We start from the raw sequence: 25,242 nt of genomic DNA on the forward strand, positions 1-25,242 counted from the left end.
AATAATGGGAAGAAATTCCTCCTACCATCACAAAAAAAAATGTGTCGATTTGATGCCAAGAAGACTGCAGGCCGTAATCAATGCGAAAGGATGCCCAACAAAACATTAATTTAATTTTTATTAAAAACAAATGACTGTGTACAAATACTTTCTGTACTCCCCAAATTCGCTTTATTTTGTTATTTTTTTGTTTTGAAAAGTAAAATATTCTTATTCATTGGTTTTATCGTTCAATGTTATCAAGAAAAGAAGAATTGATAACCTTTATTTTTGTATCACTTATTGTTCAATAGAATTACTCTACATTTTGTAAAAAAAGCTCAGTGTATTCGAATACTTTTGTAAAAAAAGCTCAGTTTACAAATACTTTTTACACTCACTGCATATATACATACACTGCAGTATCACAAAAGGTTATGATACCAAAAAAGCATAATTGTGAAAAAATGAAATACCTACATGAAAAATACTGTGTTTATTGTTCCCTGCCCAAAACTCCCATATTCCTGCGCTTGTCCGGAAAGAAAGTAGGGGGTAGTTACGTATGTGACGCCATCTTGGTGACATTAATAATGTATGCCTACCAGAATAGTCCCAACTAGCATATAACAAAGTATTGTATATTGATAAATTGTTATAGCATCTAAGACAATAAAACTTTTATATTCAATACAAAACAATGTTTGAATCTAATGACCAGGTAGGAAATAAAACGTAGCTGAAATAAAAAAAAACACAACTTAGGTTTGTAGATATGATATGGACATAGGCCTAGCTGTACTCAAATAATAAAGCAAAGCCCACATTAAGTTAGTACTTATAACTTGAGTCATGATTTCTACTTGAATAAGTGTGTCAGTCACTAAATATCAAAATTATATTACTTTTAAATTAAGTACTTATTTTATGGCCACAGATATTATGGACCAGCTAACTTCTTCAATTATATATTGCAGGCTTAGTTTAAGTTTAGTTTATTGAATCCATTAACTTGGATCATGTTGTGGGTTCAGATTCGCACAAGGATATTGGACAAGTAATTAGGTACTTATAAAGTAAAATACAATATGTCAATAATAATTACATATGCTTCAAATTAAATATTTAGTCTCTTTTCCAACATCTGGTATCAAACTCACCAAATTAATTAGAAGTTAAGAAGATACCTATACTTTAAATAATTTCTAGACATGTACTAAATATTTTATTTCAAAGTGGTAACTAAGTAAACATGTTTGTATATTTTTATTTTTCAACTTATATACGTAAATAGCTATGCATTGCATATATTTTACACTGCATGACTTGACAAGTTCTTTACCCGAACATGTTGACTCCATATAGGATACATGAAACAAAATTCAACAGATGAAGAAATAAAATTGTTGACTTACGAAACAATTTTCCTAAAACTTCCTCCTTGACATCACTATTTAAGGTTAGTTTGCTTCATAAATATTTTAAAAACCATCACGTATTTTGAAGAGTTCTTTTCCGTGAAAAAATACAAAAGTAAAATAGTTTACTTTATTTTATATATCAATTATGTTGCTTGATTGCCCAGCAAAGAGGCATTTTGAATTTCCACTTGAATCTGAAATACTGAGTGCCCATGGGGAGGACAATGGAAGTTCAGGGAAACAGTGTGGTAAATAAAAACCATTTAGTCTACAATAAGAAAGTATTGTAGTGAAAATTATTAAAAATGATTTGAGATATAAACAGCAGCAATTATAATAATTTTTTAATATTTACATTTTAAATTTTGACTACTAAAAACATACATGTTCAAATTCACAAAAAAGCTAAAGAGTTTTCCAGACTCCAGTACGAATGAAAATCAAAATTTTCTGAGAACTGATACATTTTCACAGTTTTACATTATTTTAAATGTCTTTAATCTAACCTAACCAACCTTTCATTTCAGTTACCTACCATCACATTTACGTATAAAAATTTAACATCCCACACAAAATAAAACTTATTGGTGAGAGAAATTTAATGCAATAATATTTTGCATTATATGCACTTTAATATTACGAACTATTTAAGTTACACCTGCAAAAACCCTACCCTGCTTGAAGAGAATGAATTATTGTAATATGTAAATGATTTCTTAAGAACAAATTTACGCATTATTTATAAAACTGACAGTTGCAAAAATCTGTAAGATTCCAAGTGGGCCTGTGGTATTATGTTTATCGATCTCGTTCCACAGTTACGATTTTGCAAGTGCAAGTGGCCCCCCAAAGTGTGGGGCTTTTTAATAATTACACCAAGCCCGGGCCAAGATTTACATCCACGTGGTTAACCAACCACTGACTTCAGTTAAGATGATCTCCCTAATGATGTAAACTTCAATTACAGTAGTGGAAATTATACACAGTAGTGGAAATTAAATACATTTGTGTTTTATGCATACAAAAAATTGGTTGTCTGTAAAGTCGTTTTACGGACGATAGTTTAACGTGACAATGTCATAACAAAACATTGATGAAATGATTGCATACTTTTATGAATAAAATTGGAGCATTTTTATTGAATTATCACTATTTTGTTTAGATACAAAGAAGGAGTGAAATGAAATCTACAATTTAATTCATAAATTTACTTTTATTTGCACTCATTAATTTAAATATGTTTATTACTTTAACGAAGAGATTATTTTAACTATAACTTTTATACATGTTTGCTATTTAACTTCTTCCAAACTGTGTTATTCTGTTAAGGATACGACGGTGATAGGAAAAGTAGGAAACGAATGGGAGTGTTTCAAGTTTAATGTGCCTTGAAAAAGTCAAATTGATGGTTGTTCCAATCGAGTGGAAGAGAGAGAGAGATGCATCGCAAGCGTACAATGAGCTTAACAATACACAATGTAACGGGACACTTTTCCGTGCGTGCAGCCGGCGTTCATAGATTTATTAGACGTTGTCACGTCAAAAAACTTCAAAATACGTAACATATTTCAGTTCTACTGTCCATCGTGGAAGGAGGATCGAGACAGACATGCCCTATGAGTAGCAGTCCCGCACTCACTGTAGACAATCCCCTGAGTTTTACCTGATTTCCATGGCCAACTTTTTATTCCCCCGTCTCATTAAACAATTTTGCAAGATAACTACATACAAATACTTATCCAATCAACCACACATGACAACAAAATGTTTTCCCAAACAGTACACAGTTTGCAATGTTCTTTAGATATCAATGCTATGCAACTATTGCCAGTCTGAAAATCGAAACAAGAATATTGATTGTAACCAGGTGAAGTACTATCAACATACAATCAAATTTCAAACCATAAAATCAATACACATTTGATTTGTTGATTGTATCTGTTATACTTAATGAATAATAATGATGAAAACAAATACTTAGGTTCTCAACTAGGAATGAATTGGTGGTTAAAATACAGACTGGTTGGAAAACATAATTAACCACACTGGCATTAAAAATGACTAACCAAGTTTGGTAGCCTAAATTTAGTCAAATACCCGTGTTTTCCAGCTTTCGGAGATACATTTTTAAATCCCTTAGTTTTCCTTATTTCCCAGATTTTTCCTGTCTGTGGAGAAATTAATTAACCCTGATGAGATTTTAATTACCTGCAAAAGGTTTAGGGCAAATTGGTGTCTTCATGTAAATAGCCTACTGTATGAGTGCCGTGCTAACTGGGTGTGGGTTATTTTACGGATATGTATTCGATTGCAACTATTAATACAGGTGATGTTAGGTTTTTGGCTTTTGAATTAGTTCAAAATGGTTAAATGTTGTTTTATTTTAGATTTGTGTTACAGTATTTGTATTTTAAAAAGTATTTTCTTAGTGGCAAATAGTTTGGAATGGAGGTAAGAATCTTCAAATTGAATTTGTGGTATGTGTATAATTTTATGTGGTGATTGCTAAGTCCTAAGCATTGATAAGCTGCCAGCATAAATTTATAGTTATTTGCAGAGGATTTGTCAGTTTATTACCAGTGTATTTTTTACTGTAAGCAAGGCCAGTGTAACAATGAGTGTGAATGCTCTGTGAATTTCTCATTAATTTGAGTAGGCCTACCTCACATAATTCACGTTATGTCAAATGTTAGAGACGATCACAATCATCTCATTTCTTACTCAAAGCAAATAAGATGTACCCACCTCCGACATACAGGAGTGTTCACTGTTTGTTGCACTATTTAGTTATGTGTAATACCCAGATCATGTGCATTAAATCCTGATGGCATGATCCTGCATACATTAATAATAATGTTAAGGAAGCTTGCCGTTTTAATTTAGTACCTATGTAAAAAATCCTGTGCACTTGAACATAATTGCCCAATGTTTTAGGGAAGTGGAAAAGGACCTTGAAGTCTGGGGAAACTGTGTTTCTGCTAACTGAAAATACGTAAATATTAATGTAAAATGGTTACAAACCCTTCAATATCTTTGTTTATTATTTTTAATAATTTTCCAATCAATATTTTTCTAGTTTACCACTTCATGGGTCCTCCCATTAACTAGTTTTCCAAAATCCGATGGAAATTGATACATAAACATGTTTTTTTTGAGAAAATAAAGGATTGTCTGAAATGCTCAAATATACTTTTTTCAGAATTTTTTTTCCAGGGACAAGCTGCCAATTTAGGTTTTACCATAGTGTTCAACATGGTGCTAATGGTAAACTAATATGAACAAAATACTTTAAAATAACATTTTCTGAGGTAAAAAAAACTTTGTGCAATATACCCCTGCCCCTTTACTGAGTCATCCAGTATAATTCAATGTTCCTTATTATGTTGCCAGTTTGTATGTTTTCAAATTATAATTTTCAAAATAAAATTTATTTTGGTTGTACAGTTTCACAACACAAACACACTCAAAGGCTTACTTTAGTTTAAAATTTTACATTAAAATACAATTTAATATGTTGCACAATACAATGTTCCTCATAATTTCAAAACCAAATATATTTTGATAATTCTACAGCTTTGCATTACAAACACAACCAATTCCTTTCTTTACTTTAACTTTATATTTGAAACTGACAACACAATGAGGAGCTGCCATTTTAGTCATTCATATTGTTTTAATGTTTTATTTTAATGGCATGATTTCAACCAATTTGATGTCTAGTGCATAAAATTGTATGTAATAGACAAGTCAATACGCGTCACCACATCAATGACGTCATGGTTATGTATCGTGTAGCATAGAAACACCACAGCCAGGGCAACAAAGCACTAAGTAGATTATTTGCCATAACCTAATATTCATTTAACGAAGTAGGGGCTTTACAATTATAAAGTTGATCTTAAATAATTTAAACCACACATGTAAAGAAAATTCATTTTAAAAGTAAAGGAATAAAAATTTAGCCTTTGGTCCGAAGCCAATCAAGGGGACATTTTGTTTAAGTCACAAAATGAAGGACTCGAATTTCGTCTCGTTTTAAGACTTCGACGGCTAAAGCTTTCACGCATTTACGCTATATATCAAGCTTGAAAGTTTGTGATTATTTTAATTTCTATGTGTACAAGTTATGTTACGACGTTTACTAATAATATAGACAAAGAACAAAACGATGAGTTCGTTCGTACTTACCTTAAAATATCCTCCTTGATACAGTGTGTCTGGAGGTCCAAATATTGCTACCTCCCACTCGAACAAATTGTCATCGTGAACAAGTTTTACGCGAAATCCTTCAACTGGCTCGTCCAACAAACTTTTGTATTCCAACGCGAGGGCACGCAGAGCACTACTCGTAGGTTGCTGCGCCATCGCTCGATGTCAAAAGTTTTCGTTACAAAAGTACTAAATTACCTGGGCTAACTCCCGCAGTGAGGTAAGCCCAGATCAGCGCTTCTATTAACAAATGTTGTGCTGCGCCAGAAGACGTCTTTCGAAGTAAGAATGTTAAAACTCTCGTAATCACTTCAATTGTCTTAGTCACTACTTCAGATGAAGTGTTTTATTGATGTTGTATTCACCCATACGCATGAAGTTCCCGCTACACGAACGACCCCCTCAAACCTGCACACCACACTGCCAAATCACACAACCCTCCTCACACAACAACAACCTGCTCAGCTGTCAGACCAGTCCAATCTCTGTCCCGTCAGCTGCATAAGATACGCATCATATGACTTTTTTTTTTTTTTTTTAATCCCCTCCACATACGAAATACAAACGATCATACCACGCTATCTACAAAATGACAATTGTACTACTTGTATGTTCACAGATTAAATAATGTCAAGACGCCAGCATGTGATACAAATCTGGTTCCATCACTAGCGCTATTGTCGTCAAGATTTTAAAACCATTTCTATAAATGTAATAATTAACATGTTATTATTAAATTAAGCATTAATGTAATTTATATAATTCTGTAGGAAACACATCAAATGTACTAAATGATTGTACATCTTTAAGGGCGGTATTCCAAACCACATGGTAAAGGTAGTGAAAAATCACTACTTTGTTGAGACAAAGAATTTTACTCGCAGACCATATTCCAGAACGTCGAAACCCAATTTCTGATAGGAAACAAAAAAAAAAAACGCTTTAATAAACTGTGCCTTGCACCAGCCTAGAAACTTCTTTCAATGCATTCTAGTTGACATTTGGCAACCTTCAATACATTTTCTATGCCAAATATCCTTCAGATAGAACCATCGCGCGAATTAAATGGTGTAATTTTAATTTGGCCAAGTACTTTCAATTTATTTATTTATTAAACTATTTATTTTTATTTATTTTTATGGCTATTAAAGTGTATAACATCTATTCCAGGATAGTTTCGCTACCATTAAGTTTTATTTGGAACACCAATGCGCTTGATACATCCCTCGATGATTAAAATAAAAACCTATTTACTATGTTAGTGGCAACAGATTTGGTTCAGCCATCTAGACAAAATCACCGAAAAAGTGATCTCTGTACATGCACATAATTTGGGCAACAAAATGGCAAAGCATAGGACAACCAAAATCCATTGCCTAAAAATAAAGGACTGGCCGTGTCCTATTGTGCACTTGGAATATTTTTAGGTTACAGGTGTAGCATATTCAACATCTAAACACATATTATTGTATCGTGCTATATCGGTCTCTCTTATCAACTTAATCTATTCATAAAATTTTTGATAATGTCTGTGATGTTATCTAATGGTATCAATGAAAACTTTGAAGTGTAACTTAATTATGTCAAACACTCTGGTGCTTTGTGTCCCAAAAATATATTTTTGTCATCTTTCCAAAAATTAGTTTTGTAATTTTATTTGTGGTATCAACCGACTCTGGAAAATACATTTTTAATTTAAAGACCATGTTTGTGTATCAACAATTACCTTCTGGATGGAATTGTGATGCCAGGTAGCTTTTTTAATTTGCAGTACCAATTGTTGGGATACCTACTTGAGTAGTGCGCTTCTCATGCAGACTGAAACCGTACCTCTCACAAGGCCTGAAGCTAGGTTTCCAAACCACTACCAGTAGTTGCCTTGGCTTCCAGAATGCACTCCTTGTTGGCGGCCATGGCTCAGATAAACAACCCTTCCCACAGTCGCCAAATTGAACCCTTGTGTGAAATAGAATTAAAAACTGAAGTAAATATAAAGACTCAAATTGTAACAATAAATTAGCCATATTTTACTGAGGCAATTGTGTAATGTAATATTAAGTAAATTTTTGCCTATTTTATTGACCATTATTTTTGGGGTATAGTGCGAGGTGACTGCCTCTCTCCTTTGTGCCACCCCCTTCCAGCAGTCTTGATCAATTCGTGGCATGGGGCGGATGCACCGTTCTGTTGTGGCCTCCTTCAACTTTGCAGAACTGATTCGTAATTTTGGGTAAATATAATTCTACAACCGAAACTTTTCCTCTAGTAGGTCCCCACACATCCCCGGTTCATTTTGTGGTACCGAAACTCGCCCACTCACCTTAAAATTCACCCTGCCACGTGACAATGCCGCAGGTTCATTTGTACAGTCCTGGAAGATTCCAGGGAATTGTTTGAATTAAGAAAACCAAGCATACATCTGCTGGACTCACAAACATTCTATTTGATTCTAATGTGGTTTCACGACTTATGAGTGTAGCCACATTCGAGTTGCAGTTTAACCAATAAACTTATGCATTTGGTCGTTTCCAATTGCAAAGCACCATTCCAGCAGGACTGCCATCAGTCCGAGCGGTTTTATGTCATAATTGGTGTAACATGATGAGTGTATTAGTATAAGTGTAATTTTTCGATGCCAACTATATAAATTCTCGCTAATGCCACATATAAATTAAGACTATATTCTCCAACAGCTTGCTTTTATTTCATAGTTTGCTATCTAACCAGTGAGGGATAAGTAACTTAAGCTGTGTAGGGACTGTGCATAAGGTTTATAGATCTTTTCACCCAACACCAACCAGCAGCCTGAAGGCCTAGTGGATCACACTGGGGCCGACGAACCATTCGGGTATCTTACTCAATTTGCAAAGGCGAGTGTCTGATTTTATATTACTTTTTTTGCATACATAAAGCAAACAAGTTTCTAACACTCATAAGCTAGGTTTATTAATGTTTTATTCTTATGGTAAGTTGACAACCCGTATTGGTGCTCCTTCTGCTCGCACAGGCTGTTATGGCTTGTCATTGCCTCGCTGGGGTATGTGAGTGCTACGAACACACTGAGTGTCGTGCGAGTGCATCATGGTGCCGCGAGGCAAATGGTTGATGCCACTGAAGGATCGATTGTTTCCTGTGCGACAATTGAATATGTTCCATTTGTTGTAAATATTTTCTTTTAATTGTGTATGTGGTAAATAGACCATTTTTAAAATTATGTTTAGTGTGTTATTATTAAGGGTTTATAATATGATGCTATCTAGCTCAAAGTACGACCTCGCCTACTTCGCAGTTATGCATGTCTTTTCGTGGAAAGGGACCTTTAATGTCCCGAGGCCATTTAGTGTCATCCTTTGCATATATGCAAGATAGGGTTTCTGTGTTCTGTAATGGTCACATGCCTGAGTGGGTAGTAGTGGCAAATACACTTTGACTTTCTCTCAATAGCTGTGTGAATGCCTCCTGATATTCTGGGGGTAGATCATTGTTTAAGTACTCTAGCCTCATGGGCTTTCTTGGGGGTGTCGTGCACTACCTAGTGCATACACTGCCAGGCGCTTGTGTTTGCCATCATTCACTAGCCATAAAACTGGAAATATCACTGTGTACCAGGTCCTTCAGTGTCCTTTACAACTGCTGCTGGCAGTCCAGCCTCCAGTGTTCATTGTCAGGCGCAGCTCACAGCACCTCGGTGTGATGTCTGCTGGTGACACCAAGTGGGCCACAAACTTGTGCCTCGTCCTTGTGTCTACCAGAGTGGCCATATGTCTCCCATTCAGGGTGATGGGTATCCACACCTGCCAGTCGTCTGGCAAGGTGAGCTGACTCAGTGCCAGGCATGTTTCGTTCCTGTCTCGGAGAAGGGGTTAAGATAGTATGGGGGCAAAATTGTAGGTCCTACACCCTGGCTTCTCATTTACCGCCAGTGGTTGTTGTGGTTGTTGCTATTGTTTTCTTGTGCAGTCCTGATACTGCTTGTGCATGCCTATTGTGCATCTAAGGAAACAATGTGGTGGTCGACCTCCGTCATGCCGATTGCTTGTGTTCCGCCACTCTGGGGCGATATTCTGGTGTATCACACCTGGTGGACCTTCGATATCCTGTGTTGTTATCTCCCTTGGATGTTAGTGTTACCCGTCTTCATCTTGGAGTGCGATTGGCCTGAAATAATGTCTGGTATCTCTTCTGGGATTGGTTGTGAGTGTCTGCCATCCTAGAGGGCGCTGCAGTTTACCCTCTTTGGCTACAACCTGTCGCTAATACTCTTCAACATTCCTGGTACAATATAGACTGGGGAAGGAATGTAATTCTTCCCGCACCAATTCAGTCATGTCTGGCAACACTCATTCCGGGATTTATCCAGAGGCTATGCGACGAAAAAGCTGCAACTTACAACGAATTACTCCACCAAATCCATATCCCTCTTGGCCTCACCGTAGAAGCAGGCCTTGCAGCTCAGGACCACCTTACTGTCATCAAAGCACCACGCGAGATGCCTGACAAACTCCTGCCACTCCATGTTGTAATCACCACCACTTACAAGTTCGCCCAATCAACTGTTCGCTCATATGTTGTATCCACTTCTCTACCAGCACACCGCACTGTGCCATGAATCCCTCACACCACTACAAAAAATCATGCATATCCTCATGCACGAGCTCGCTGAACTCTGGCAGCACTATGTGCCTTGCCCGTGCGGCAAAACGCACAGCAGGTGGGACTTGGGGAACTAAAGACTTTGGAAGTGTGTCCCAGAATATTATGTTTGGTGATGGCGGCTTCTGGTTCGGCAAATCAGGCTCCTGTTATAAGATCCATGTCCTTCAGGAGATGACACATTGTGTTGTATGTATTAATCTTTGTGACAACATATTTACAAGTAATAGAGCCCAAGTGGACACAATGTTTGCGCAACCTGCCTGTGCAGGTTTTCCATGAACCCGCCCGAACACAGCCGATGCGCTGCGGCAACCACCAATGGTAATAGAGGGGAAGGGATGGTGAGGGAGGAGGTGAATCGATGTGAAATATGATCCGGATGTAGTTCGGGAAATGGATATCTATTATCATTGGAATGCTGGAACCTTCCGTTAATGAAACTGATAGGTGTTGACAATGTGGAATCACGCACATCCTCTGTGAGGCAGCAGGATGGCATAATGACTTGGGTGAACAGATGGGTGTCGTCATTATAATACTAGTTAACCAAATGTGGCATTAAACTGTTTTAGAAATTTCCAAATAGATATCCTCACTATCACAGTCAAAAAGTAACCTGGCCTGACATCTCACCATTTTATTTTCTGATGCTCGTTAGCAGCAGTTCATCCATGGTAAACTTTGACCGAAGAATATCTAAGAGTCAGGTGTAATCCGAGGGATGTAAAACAAAAATAAGAGCTATCTGAAAAATAAATCGTAGCCTTAGGTTTAACTGAAGATCATAAAACAGGCCCTGACTCTGAGATATATATTTGGTTAAGGTTTACATACATACTGTCAATGAACTGGTCGCTAACTGGTTAACCTGGAGTTAACAAGCACCAGAAAAGAAAATGGAAAGGTATCAGGCGAGGTTAGTTGTTGACAGCACTAGTGAGGATAACTATTTGGGAAATGCCAATGGAGTTTAATATAGGATTCGATGAACTTTATATAATATTGCCAACAAAATGCTTCTTTATATTCGTTTCATTAAAAATCACATGTTGTTATAACGTAGGTAGGCCTATCGCTGAGTCGTATTTTATATTTGCACATCAATTAATCCCTAAGGAAATATACTTCATATATGTATAAACACTCACCACATAATTAAAAATACCAGATAGCTTCCCAAGGCATGGTCTACATGAATGAATTATTAAATTAACAATATGAAAGAAAATAATAATTTTTTTTGTAACAGAAAACTATTTTCTCCACCTCTACCATTTTTGTGTGTAGAAATATTTTTCAGTTTGCTTTGTCTTAAACTAATCAACTATAACTTTGACGTGTCCCGGCAACAGCGTCCAGCGCTGGGGTGGCTTGAGGTGGGGTGTGACTTCCTCAGTCTTCACTTGAACAGCTCCTGTAGTCGGCAATCCGCCGTGCAGAGAGGGGCTGGTCCTCTTGCTGGACAGGGATCAAGGAAGAGGAGGGCGGGAAAGGTCCTAGAGCGATATCCTCGAAAGGCCACTCCAGAGGAAGAGGGATGCTAGAGCGAAATCCCGAAGGCCGCTCCAGCGAAGGATTTCAGAGCGTAATCCCGAAGGCCGCTCCGGAGGAAGAAGAGAGAGAGAAGGATGAGAGGGGAGTAGAGGGATGCTAGAGCGTAATCCCGAAGGCCGCTCCGGAGGAAGGAGTGAGAAGGAATGAGGGGAGAGAAAAGGAGAGCACAAAATAATACACCCAATTATAGATTTCTGCTGTATTTCCCCAGATTTCTCTGGGGTAAGGATCTCTGTATGGTAAATTTTTTTTCCTAGCCTAAGTTAATTCTAAGTGTGTAGGGGAGTGTCCAGGTAAGCGGAGGACTTAAGTGTGTCTCAGGCCGAAGCCTATACACTCTACCATGTGGGTTTTTAACCATGCAGGACAAGGGCGCGTGCATCTTGTGCTTATTGGGGTTTACTGGCCAACCATGGCTGCAATTGGCGCCATGACTGATGCCCCATTGGTCGCCTAGCTTAAAAGCTAGCTAATGTGACCCAGGTAAAACCTGCATAGACACAGGGAAAACCCTGGGCCGGGTCATGTGGGGATCAAATATCATGCATTAAGCAAGCAGGTAACTACTGGACAAGAGGGAAGAAGGGTCCAGGTAAGAAGAGTTGGAGGGGCTGAAAAATCAACCATGCTGGAGTTGGGTGCTTGGGTCTTGCGGCCCGCATTTAAATGTTTGGGAACTCTTGGGTTATTATTAACCAGGGGCGCATGCGCCCCCAGGGGCGGTCGACTTCACTCGTCAGCCCAGCCCAGCTGCTCAGGCAGCCACAGTTAAAACAGAAGTGGGAGACGAGCCAGTAAACCGGCTCGAACTGCGAGCGCACGGTGCGAAAGGCAGCCTGACGTTGCACCATCTTCATCTTCCTTCTTCAGGTTAACAACAGTGTACCTTTCAAGCCAGGGTGGGGGGAGGGAACCAACCTCGCCACAAAAAATCCCCGAGACGGTTGAAGGTCGCGCCACTCGAGGCTACTACTGCCAGACCTACAGTGGCCCCAGCTGAAGGTCCCTGATGTCTTCCTTCAGAGTTCCGATGCTGTTCAATTTCGTTGCGCGCGCGACAATCCACAGCTCCGCAAGTTCCAGCCCGCAGTTCGTCTACACTTCGCTACTGTGGAACATCGGGCTCCCCTGCGGTGCCTTTGCCGACGAAGCTGCTTCCTGCCACGTGCCGAGCTACATTCGGGCTACCTTTCACCCCGATAGCCGTGATAGCAGCTCCACAGGCCGGCCATTGATCCGCGGGCTGCTATTGGTCAGTCACAGTCACCTAGAGGTGGGTCGAAAAGTATAAACCTGATACTTTGGCACTGATACGCGCCTGTATCAGGAACGGCAAACGAGTACACTTGAAAAGTATCAGGTACTTTAGTATCAGTTCAGAATTCGCCTGGAACAACACCACGGCCAATGTGCGCAGAACCCGATCGCAGATGACGGTCACTTGGGCGGAGCTTGTGAAAGGGGAGGGAGCAGGAACGACGAATAAGGGATAAAGAAGGGAAATAATGATGGGGAGGAAGCGCAGGGGAAGGCGTTGAAGGAGAGGCGCAAAGCGAAATTGTTACGAGTCGTTTGGTTATTGTCCCACATCAAAGTACGCTCAGAGCAGTGGCGTCTCGTCAGGGCAAGCAAGGCAAGCAGTGCTTGCCCAGGCAGTTTCCAGACATTGTATTTTTTAAATAAATATTTTATTCAGAATAGTATTTTACTTTGGCTCGTGCAGTTAGGTGTATGTATTTTTTACACTATCTTCTTGTGACCCAATACTGTGCGCTGTGCGCTATAAAAAAAGAACTCGTTGACACAAAAACATGCTGTTTTAGAAGCGTTGCTAGGTTTAGAAGCGCTGGTAGGATCGCTTTCAGCAGGAAGGCTGCCGCAGTAGTTTCCTTTCGGAAGGGGGGTGGCATGGTACAAAGGTTCAGGGAGGGGATTGGCTGGAAAAATACGCGGTAGAAGCTACGAAGGTAACGCTTTCTTGCCGAACTGGAGCGAACATGGCCGAAGCAGACGGTGGAATTTTGCCGCCGACTGCTTCGGCTATGTCCGGTACAGTTCGGCACGGCAGGTGGCGATGTCGCGTTTCAGTCGGCGGTCGTCTCTCGGGGCGCGCGCATCTCTCCCGCGGGCTGTTGGCTGGCAGTGCGTGGGGGATTTGTGGGCGTATGATGATACTACACTCCCACTTAGTATATAAGTAATGTAGAGTAGGTATTTTTCTATCAGAATAATGTAAGTCAATCATTACTTTTCAAAAATAATGTATTTAAAAAAAATGTCAATTTTTCTACCTGTGGAATAGTCAATGTTCAGTTAAGAAAACTACTTAAATAGCACCATTTTGTACCTTGAAATCCATATTTTCCCGGCGGAGGGCCCCCAGACCCCCCCACCCACCCTCATCATGTTTTGGTGTGAACGGAGTAATTGCTTCCCCTCATGTAAACCTCACGCCTCGCCACTGGCTCAGAGCGTAGTGCGTGCACAGACTCGTTCAATAATAAAACTAATGAAATTTTAATATTAAAAAGTACATTAATACAAGATATAATATTTATATTTGTGCACCTAACAGCTATGAAAATGCAAATAAATTCTCAGTTGACACTAATAACAGATGTAATCAACATTAGGACTTTTTTTCCGAAAACAATTAGTAACTAGTGTTTTCATACATTAAAAGATTATGATTTTATAAAAAATTAAAAATTAAAAAAAAAACAGATACGTACGTGAGCATACTATATCAATGTTTACATTTCAAATGTTTCTTCAGATTAGTCGATGATGATTTATAACTCAGTTTTTGTTTACACAAATTACAATTAGCAAACTCATTATTTTCCGTAAAAAAATTCCACACAAATGAAGTATTTTTCGTGCACTTATCCATTCCTTATTTCACTATAAAGATACAACTACAAAGCATGACAGCCCGCAACAATGTACATGGTAATACACGGCCAGGACGAACTGCAGTGAATGTTGAACTGATTGATACTGGCTGTATCAGGCGGGCATGAGAGTAACAGAGGTAGAGGATTACCGGGCGTGTTAAATAATGTATCAGATTCTCCTTCCGGTCGCATGGTCTGCGTACGCGGAGCTTTGTTGCTTCCTGGGACCATCTGATACAGAAGTATCAGAGACTTGTAACTAGGTACATTGCTGTATCAGTATCAGGTTGGAACAGATACCAAAAATTGCTGTAACAACCCACCTCTACGTAGAGGTGGGTCGAAAAGTATCAACCTGATACTTTGTCACTGATACGCGCCTGTATCAGGAACGGCAAACGAGTACACTTGAAAAGTATCAGAGACTTTAGTATCAGTTCAGAATTCACCTGGAACAACACCACGGCCAATGAGCGCAGTACCCGATCGCAGATGACGGTCACTTGGGCGGAGCTTGTGAAAGGGGAGGGAGCAGGAACGACGAATAAGGGATAAAGAAGGGAAAGAATGTAGGGGAGGAAGCGCAGGGGAAGGCGTTGAAGCCTTGAAGGAGTGGCGCAAAGCGATATTGTTACAAGCAGGGCTGCCACTCATGGGTTTTTCCACCCAGATCTGGGTGTTTCCAATGGTGTTTGGGTTTCTGGGTTGAGGAATTCCAACAATTCTAGGTTTTTTATAATTTTAATTATTTTTATACCTAAAACAATAATAAAGGTAGTAGCTACTGTATCTGTTGCAATATCTGTTTGTAAATGCAAACAAGTCTATGTGTTTCACACACAAAAATACATATAAACACAAAACTAGTTTTCAAGAAGCTAAGATGAATATTAAATTAGACACATTCTTCAAAGAGGCTTGCAGAACACAAAACCAATGCAACAATTAACCTTCAAACCAATCTTGTAGAATCAGACTCTGAATAAAGACTAACGTACATGATGCAGTTTTATAAAAACAATTACCGGTTTAAAGAATGCAGTGATGGTGTTTGTTTTGTCATGTATATATTTGTATGTTTTTTTATGATATGTGCTGGTCCAAGAATTACTTATTCAGCCATTTTGCTGCAGTGTAATTTTCTTGTATTGGTTGTATTTAACCGTTTTCAGTCTTGTAAGGTAATTAATTGTTTTATATTAAAACCAGTTATGTTTATATTTTTGAATTAGTACGCAAACATTTTCAACGATAGCATTTTAGACGCATCTGGGTTTTTTACACATATGTCTGGGTTTTTTTGTAGGTTATCTAGGTTTTTCATGAATATCAGAGTGGCAGCCCTGGTTACAATTCGTTTTGTTTATTGTCCTACTTCAAAGTATGCTCAGTGCGCAGTGCGTGCACCGTCTCGTTCAATAATAAAACTAATGAAATTTTAATATTAAAAAGTACATTAATACAAGATATAATATTTATATTTGTGCACCTAACAGCTATGAAAATGCAAATAAATTCTCAGTTGACACTAATAACAGATGTAATCAACATATGGACTTTCTTTTTTCGAAAAAAATTAGTAACTAGTGTTTTTATACATTAAAAATTCACGATTTTATCAAAAATAAAAAATAAAAAAACAGATAGGTACATTAGTGAGCATACTATATCAATGTTTTTTCAAATGTTTCTTCAGATTAGTCGATGATTTATAACTCAGTTTTTGTTTACACAAATTACAATTAGCAAACTCATTATTTTCCGTGAAAAAATTCCACACAAATGAAGTCTTTTTCGTGCACTTATCCATTCCTTATTTCACTATAAAGATACTAACAACAAAGCATGACAGCCCGCAACATGGTGATAGACGGCCAGGACGAACTGCAGTGAATGTTGAACTGATTGATACTGGTTGTATCAGGCGGGCATGAGAGTATCAGAGGTAGAGAATTACCAGGCGTGATAAATAATGTATCAGATTCTCCTTCCGGTCGTACGGTCTGCGTACGCGGAGCTTTTGTCATGTCCACCATTTTGGCCTCGGCTGGTATAATAGCACAAGCCCCAAGTGCGCCACCCCTCCTACACACTCTATGGGCAGGACATTTAGTTCGCCACCCGCCCCTAGATGGCAGACAAAGGGGAATGTAAAGTAAGGTGACTTTGTCTACCTGCCCCGTCTAACTCAGGGCAAATATGTAAATATATGGTGTTGTGACAAGAAACTGTTAATGATACAAGTGAATGTAAAGAGTTTTGTAAGTCGAATATGTATGCACAGGAAGGGTACAGATGTGCCCTCCCTACTGAATATGTACATATTTTGTATATTTACCCTGGCTGAGCTAAGCCAGGCAGAAAGCTCTTCCCAGTATTTCTGGGCCAATAAAAGTGACTGAATACTTGAGCAGTATTGTTTTAGGCAGCGACCTCTCTGGAGGACCGCTCCTCCCCCTTCCTTCCTCTGGTAGGCAGCGACCTCTCTGCAGGACCGCTCCTCCTCCTTCCTTCCTTCTCTGGTAGGCAGCGACCTCTCTGCAGGACCGCTCCTCCTCCTTCCCTCCTCCTCTGGTAGGCAGCGACCTCTCTGGGGGACCGCTCCTACCACTCCCTGCTCCTGGGCAGCGACCCCTGTTCGGGGACCGCTCCCGCTCCTCCTCTCTGCCTGGGACAAGTCAATTTGGCGCCCAACGTGGGGCCAGTCAGCTTGGATAACCTGAGGACCACGCCCTGCCTCTACGAGAGCTATCAGCACAGCCGGAGCCACATCCACTTCCAGGAGTGCAGAAAACACCTGGTGGCGCCCAACCCAACTGAAGGATGACTTCTGGATCCTGTGCCGCACCTCGCTGCAGTGCACCGGATGGACCCAGCATTCCCTGTGTATGCTGCAATGCCCAGTTTCACCTACAATGCCTTGGTATCGTGGAACAAGTCAGTGAACAGACATATATCCACATATGCCAGCCCTGCAGACAACTTCTGGTAGAAAAGAAGCCAACAGTTCCAGCTCCCCGGCGCTGCTTCGCGCCGAACTGCCCAAAGACAGCCCTAGTCATCGTCACCTGCCAGGCCTGCCATCGCGACTACCATCTCGCCTGTCTAGGCTGGGAAGATACACCACTGGACCTTGCTGGGATGTCGTTTACCTGCGCCCAGTGTAGAGTGAATCCCACGTTACCTTCAAGTACAGGATCTGCAAGTTTACCTCGGCCCTTTAGAGGGCAGGATCATGAGGACCCTGTGCAATCTGTCCACCAATGGGAGCAAGCCCTACGGGCACATGCAATCCACCCCACCGAATGGGTGGACCAGATAGGTCCATTACTACTTGGGGAAGCCTCTAGATGGTGGAATAACCATGAAGGGCTGTATGACACCTGGGAAGAGTTCACAGGGGGCTTCCTGAACCATTTTGGAAGCCAATCAAGACTGGCAAAGCTTACTGCCCAATTATATGGTACCAAACAAAAGGAAGGAGAGGATGTCGAAAGTTTCTTACTACAGAAAAGGAAACTTTATAAGAGGCTACACCCAGGGAGAGACCCAAATGAATTTCTTCCTACCTTGTTGGAGCTGGTGCGGCCCAACCTACGGCCATTTCTACGGCATCCGCCTCCCGAGAATTTATCCGAACTTATGGTTCGAGCCACTGCCGTGCAGCGAGACTGTCTCGAAACTAGGGGCACTGTAACAAGTAAACCTTGTTCACCACCAACCCTGGTACAAGAATATTCTACCCCCAACAAAAGGTTGCCGAAGTGTTGGCACTGCCCTGAACAACACTTTCACAAAGACTGCCCACTGCTCCGCTGCCAACAGTCTGAAAGGAACAGCCTCAACACAGTAGACCCCTGGAGGGAAAGAGTGGTGCCAACAAGCCCTACCCCTACACCGAAGGTAGAAGACCTCAACTCCCAAGCTCGGCTCGAAGGTAGACCGACCCCGAGCCTTATGTGCATACAGCACCACCCACAACAAGAACTGCCAAGAGTCAAGGTGCAACTAGACTCACAGCCCATTCAGGCTCTTATCGACTCAGCCGCCACCACTAATTATGTGCGCGAGAGTGTGGTGCAGATAATAGGGACCCCTATTAATTCCCAACCCCAAATGGCACAGCTTGCCACCCAGGGATCCACCATGACCTTACTGGGCAATGCTGTGGTACAATGCTGCATAGCCGATATGGAGATGGAGATCCCATGTTTAGTCGCAAAGGACCTTCGAGAAGAACTTGTGCTGGGCCGAGATTGGCTCACGCAGCAGCAGGCGATATTGGACTTTGAAGATCAAACTGTACACTTCGGACGAACGTCCCGCCGGACTCTTGACTGGGGAACCAAAGGAATGGGTGACCTGAATGCCCCTAATCAAAGTGGTGGTAACCCTAATCCTGGAATATGCACTGAACAACACAGAGACCAACTTATGGTTGTGTTGACGCAAGGGGACCAGAGACCTCAAGAAACTCCTTCCCTTCGCTCTGCCACAACCAAGCTAAGCCTAAATCACTCGGGCAGTGGTTTTCAGTGGTGCCAGAAAGGAGGAACCCCAAAGGGGAAATCGACCATGCAGTCATGGAGACAGCCGCTGAGCGACGCCCTCTCAAAGGCAAGATGCCACTGGAAGAAAGAGCCTTTTCCAGACCGAGGAATATGGTTTCCCCAGAACAGGATTCACCTGCAGCCATGGAGACGGAAAACAGATCTGTCCAAAAACCCCGAACCCCAGGAACCTACTAGCCCCTCTGCACCAGGAGAACTACCTCCAGTACCCTACGACCATGGGAACGGCTGGGCAGACCAGCCCGCTACCGTCTATCCTCCACATAGTGTAGTGGCCAGTGTAGAGGAGCCAGCCCTGGGACTGAAGCCCAGCGTGCTGACTCCTGGCATGTGCAACGATCCCAGTCAAGGCCACAGAGGGAGGGGGGCGAATTGTCATGTCCACCATTTTGGCCTCGGCTGGTATAATAGCACAAGCCCCAAGTGCGCCACCCCTCCTACACACTCTATGGGCAGGACATTTAGTTCGCCACCCGCCCCTAGATGGCAGACAAAGGGGAATGTAAAGTAAGGTGACTTTGTCTACCTGCCCCGTCTAACTCAGGGCAAATATGTAAATATATGGTGTTGTGACAAGAAACTGTTAATGATACAAGTGAATGTAAAGAGTTTTGTAAGTCGAATATGTATGCACAGGAAGGGTACAGATGTGCCCTCCCTACTGAATATGTACATATTTTGTATATTTACCCTGGCTGAGCTAAGCCAGGCAGAAAGCTCTTCCCAGTATTTCTGGGCCAATAAAAGTGACTGAATACTTGAGCAGTATTGTTTTAGGCAGCGACCTCTCTGGAGGACCGCTCCTCCCCCTTCCTTCCTATGGTAGGCAGCGACCTCTCTGCAGGACCGCTCCTCCTCCTTCCTTCCTTCTCTGGTAGGCAGCGACCTCTCTGCAGGACCGCTCCTCCTCCTTCCCTCCTCCTCTGGTAGGCAGCGACCTCTCTGGGGGACCGCTCCTACCACTCCCTGCTCCTGGGCAGCGACCCCTGTTCGGGGACCGCTCCCGCTCCTCCTCTCTGCCTGGGACAAGTCACTTTGTTGCCTCCTGGGACCGTCTGATACAGAAGTATCAGAGACTTGTAACATGGTTAGGGATGAGCGTTATTTAACGTAGCTGTTATATTTTAACTGTTATCAAATAATAACAGTTACGTTATTGTTCTCATCGATTATCATAACAGTTACCAAGAACGATCACTAAAAGCTGATGGAGAACATCAAGCAGCCGAGCACACAACCTATCGGCACTGAATAGAACTCAGATCCTTGTTCTAACGTCATTCCCGTTCTGTATACTGTTCCCAGTTCTTGAATAACAGTTTAGCACTTTGTTGATATTTGTGTCCCGATTTGAGTTAATGAATTACCAGCCTAATAATGTACGAACCAATTAATTATTAATTATGTATATCAATTTTGTGTTTTATTTGTTAAGGTGACTGTAAAATACTTGGTATAAACTACTTCGAACAAATTGCTAACTGTTTATTGGGGCCTATATTATATATATTATTTATAAGTAAGAAAATGTATATTGTACTTTTTTTGTAAATATTCTTTTTTTTTATGATAAACTTCAAATTTTAAATAAAATTTATGTACGTAGTTAAGATGAGCGTTATAAACGGTTATGAAACCATAACAGGTTCTAGACTGCTACAGTAGCGCACACGCCCGATCTAGCGAGAAAATAAAATACTATAACTTCAATTCCTGTACGGGTGCTAGGTGTCGCCATATGTACATTTCATTAACTAAAGACCTGGGAAGACTTTTGTTTATCTTATTTAAAGTAGTGATTGGAAAATTTAACAAATGAAACAGAGCAAGGTCATTAGATACCAGGTCGTCTCAACAGAAGAAAAACGAGTTTGGTCGTTCGGGTGTTTCCGTGAAATGACGTATCCGCTAGACCTTCAAAGTAAACAAAACTGTGAAATTGCGTGCATGTTTTGATTTTGTTTTCGTGCTATGGTTTAGTAATGTAAAAATGCCTGCTGTTGAGAAGAAATTGGTTGCTTCATTTGTAAGAATAAGGACTTTTTTAAGATTGAATCATTTCAATCGACAGCTAAGTAAAAAACGTGTTGGAAGAAGCAGCAACAAAGTGTGCAAGAAAATGAAAATAATTGTAACATAAATAGTAGGCTTATAGATTTTTTGAAGGAAGTGTCATTTAATTTAGATTTAGCAAAAAAAAATGTGGGGTGTGTTTGGAGTGATAGTAATCTTTTGTATTTCATATGAAATAATTTACATGTAAATTGCAGTCATGGATAATTTCAGAATGTGTGTTTGCTACAGAATTGTTTAACAAAAACTTATGACTTCGCAAGATAGAACTTCTAAAACTGTTTGACAGGACTAAATGTTATTGGATGTATTATGTTTGTAGGAAAACAATAAGGCTCCTGATATTGCTCAGCGTTCATTGAATAAAAGCATGTTTGATGTGAACAACACCTAATGAACTTCATTTTCTGGTTTAATTAATTTGTCATTGCTTTGTTTATCTTCAAATAGCAAACATTCCATAGCTTGTCAGATCACTCATTCTTTCATTGTATTGTTTTCTTTCTCTGGTTTTTCACTAAATTGAAACTAAATAAATAACTCTGGTCATATTGCAAAGAGTTGTCCCGTGTTACATTCACAAGTAATTGTCTATGTTCTTATTATATTTACATATTTGTGCATTTTATAATTTTTAATATGTTTTGTGGTCATAATTGGGCCACAGTGATTTAATGCAGTTTAACAAAAAAAAACCTGAACCTAACCACAGTTGTTTTCAACATGAATAGAAAATATGTAGCATATCAAACTAAGTAATTCAGATGCATGGAAAAGTTACAAATGTGTTTGTATACTTATGTAACAAGCAAGTGCACCCATGTGATATTTTGAGGGGGGGGGGGGGGAAGTGAGATCTGGAGGTATATGGTGTTTTAAATATTTTGGAAGACAAATGGTGATTTGTAAGTAGGTACATATATTTAAAATCTTCTACGTGAAAATATTTCAGTGTTGGATGACTTATACGTAACTACATTTTTGTCTTTCTCTATCAAAAGGGGGGGGGGGGGACGGGTTCTATGCCCCAGGTATGGGTGCCCATGGTAACAAGTAATAATCTAGTGATGTAAAATATGTCTTGTTAGCTCCAGAAGTATTTAGGGAGTCATGCTTAGTTTTACCTCAATTTATAACCTGTATTTGTCTACCACACACCAAAATTTATACTAAGCATCATCATCCACTGTTTCCAGCCTGTGGCTGGGTCAGCCAAGTGGGTCTTGTGACTTTGTCCATTTAACAATCACATTAAAGTGTGATGATATTGAAAGCCTTGCAGTTTATATTTTATTCGTACAATTATATAGTACTTAATGTATGTGTGTGTGTATGTATATATATATACACACACACACATACATACATATGCCATATAAATTTCAGAGATAAAGAAAATATGGTATTAATTTTCATGGCTAGCTGCCACACTAATTCTTTTTATCCAGGATTTTGTGCGAAATGACTTTTATAAAAAAAAACTAATGGCAACAGTATAATAAATAAATTTAACATTTAATAGAGGTGGTATTAACCAACATGTAAATAATGTTATATCATTTACATAAATATCTTGGTAACAAAATTTATTTATGTACATATTTCATTAAGGAGACTTAACGCTAAACCATTTGAAACTTCGCAAATATGTAAAATTACAGAAAAAATATTAAATTACTTTTTATGTAAATTAATGTAATAAATGATCAGCTACAAGTTGGGAAAACAATTCCTACACATTTGCATTGAAAAAAGCAATTAAAGCAAAATAGTAATGAGATAATGCCTGTAGTAAAAAATAAAGTTTTGTGTATTTTTGTCAGCTTTTTATTTATCTTTCAAATATGTGTTCATTATAAAACATACTTGAAGTGCCTATTTATGTTGATGAAATATTTAGAAAGAAATATCATGTCAATTGATGTAGTTTGTATGACAGAACATAGTGACTAATTGTATTTCTTTTATAGCTTCTTACTCACCACAATTTATAATAGGCATAAGTAAATGTAGATTATTATGGATTACCAATATATTTTGTTAAATACTGAATTTTTATGTAATGAATTATGTTCTGGGATCAGATTTGGAGTGTTGAAATATTTCTGATGAATTATTTGAGAAAAATTACCTTGTTACTGTTTCTAGCAGTAAAGAATTATGATGAGAGTATACAGACTGCATCTAATAAAATGAAAACAATTTAAGATATGGAGAAATGTGTTATGTGCATGAAAAATAATGAAAATCTGTTAAATTAATGGTGACTTCGAAATGCAAATCATCAATATAATCACGAGTACATTTAGTAATAAATTTAATAGTCACAAAAATAAATATTGCAAGTTTTAAAAGATGTTACACTCCTAGGATACAAACACTTGCCGACAATGAAATATTTTTCACAGTAAATTATTATGTTTATTTGGCTCAGTGGTTTGTACGTAGTTATGGATTACAAGTTTCCAGGTTTAAATCCTGTCACTTAAGAATTATTTTAAGTAGGTACATAAATTTTTACTACATTTTAACACACTAGAGTTATAGTGGATTATATTATTGATGGTCATTTGTTCACATAATTGTTGTAATTACTATTAGCTTGGTCATTTTTCACTAGGTGGTCTTACAACATTTATATATTTTTTACTTGTAACAAAAAATTAATCTTACAAACACAATCAAGGAGATTAATTACGAACATGTAAATAAACATTTATATTGATACAAATTAAGTGTATATGTTTGTTTGCATGCTGTTTTTTTTAATATACAAATGTACAATTTTATTCTACACAAATAAAGTTTTGCACTTTTAACCTTTGAAACTAGAGGAATGTCACTGTCTACACATTTAAAAAACCTGCCTCTTTTTCTACCTCTTACAGCAGAAGTTTGGCATTTTGTGGTGAAATTTTTTGTAACTAACAGTTCAAAATATGATTACTACTGTGAACATCTGATCACAAAATAAAAAAAAACTATTCTCATGCTCCATCTTCTACCAGTAGTTTAATTTTCTGACAAATTAAAAAAAATATATTTTTTTATTCTAGTTACTCTCGTTCAAAAAAAATTATGTTTGTCTAAACTGAAAATGATGTTTATGTGATACTGTTTCTCATTAACGGATTAGTACAATTTTACGTTCCAATGTTAAGAGATGAAATAAAATTACCCAGCGATGTATCATGTAATAAAGACTTTGAAAAATGGTCTGTGATATTTGTGTTTTAAGCCACATATTTGCGGACCACTTGTTGGAAAGTATCACAAGGTAGGAATAAAGTGTTTCAGTGTTTTAGGCATGTTTTCTTCCAGAAGAAGTGTTCAGGTAAATCAGAAACTGAGTATGCCTTACTGCCTGCACTATGGTGCATAAGTAGTGGCCGTAGTGGGAAAGGAGCATATTTAGGAATACCAGCTTGGAAACATGTACCTGCCAAGAATGCCAAAATACCAAAATATTTTTATCATGGTAAATGATCTGGGAGTTTGTGTTGCAATTTTAATTTGAGATTTTATATCAAAATTTAATAGTATATGTGGTAATTTTGGAGACTATTAGTTTTTGGTAAATAAGTTGAGTAAGGATTAAAATGAAAGAATTTAAGCAGGGAAATACATATCTTTTAAAGAATTAATTACTTTAAAAAAATAATTGTGTTATTATTGTACACTAATAAATCTTTCACTTAGAGCTACCATTTTCAGAATTACAGATCCTAGTTAACCTAGCAAACCTTTCACATAGTGATCATTTACCATGTTACTCAGGAGTTACCATTCTTAAGAATTACAGCTGATGGAAAGGGACATGGTTAATAGTAGGCCAGACAGCTTTAGAGTGCAGTTTAATTTTTTTTACTTAAATTAATAATT

The 25,242-nt window shown here is 38.9% G+C and overlaps 1 protein-coding gene across 1 annotated transcript in view; it reads right to left on the minus strand.

Moving 5' to 3' along the window:
• LOC134539982 (ubiquitin-conjugating enzyme E2 R2) overlaps positions 1 to 6,212 on the minus strand; it is a 205,108-nt gene extending 198,896 nt beyond the window's left edge. Inside the window, exon 1 of the mRNA XM_063382387.1 lies at positions 5,589 to 6,212. Coding sequence (XP_063238457.1) covers positions 5,589 to 5,765 — 177 coding nt within the window. The 5' untranslated portion in view covers positions 5,766 to 6,212. The remainder of the gene's footprint in view (positions 1 to 5,588) is intronic.
• Between the last annotated feature and the right edge of the window lie 19,030 nt (positions 6,213 to 25,242).

This window comes from Bacillus rossius, chromosome 16 (assembly GCF_032445375.1).
Source record: "Bacillus rossius redtenbacheri isolate Brsri chromosome 16, Brsri_v3, whole genome shotgun sequence".
Lineage (NCBI taxonomy): Eukaryota > Metazoa > Arthropoda > Insecta > Phasmatodea > Bacillidae > Bacillus > Bacillus rossius.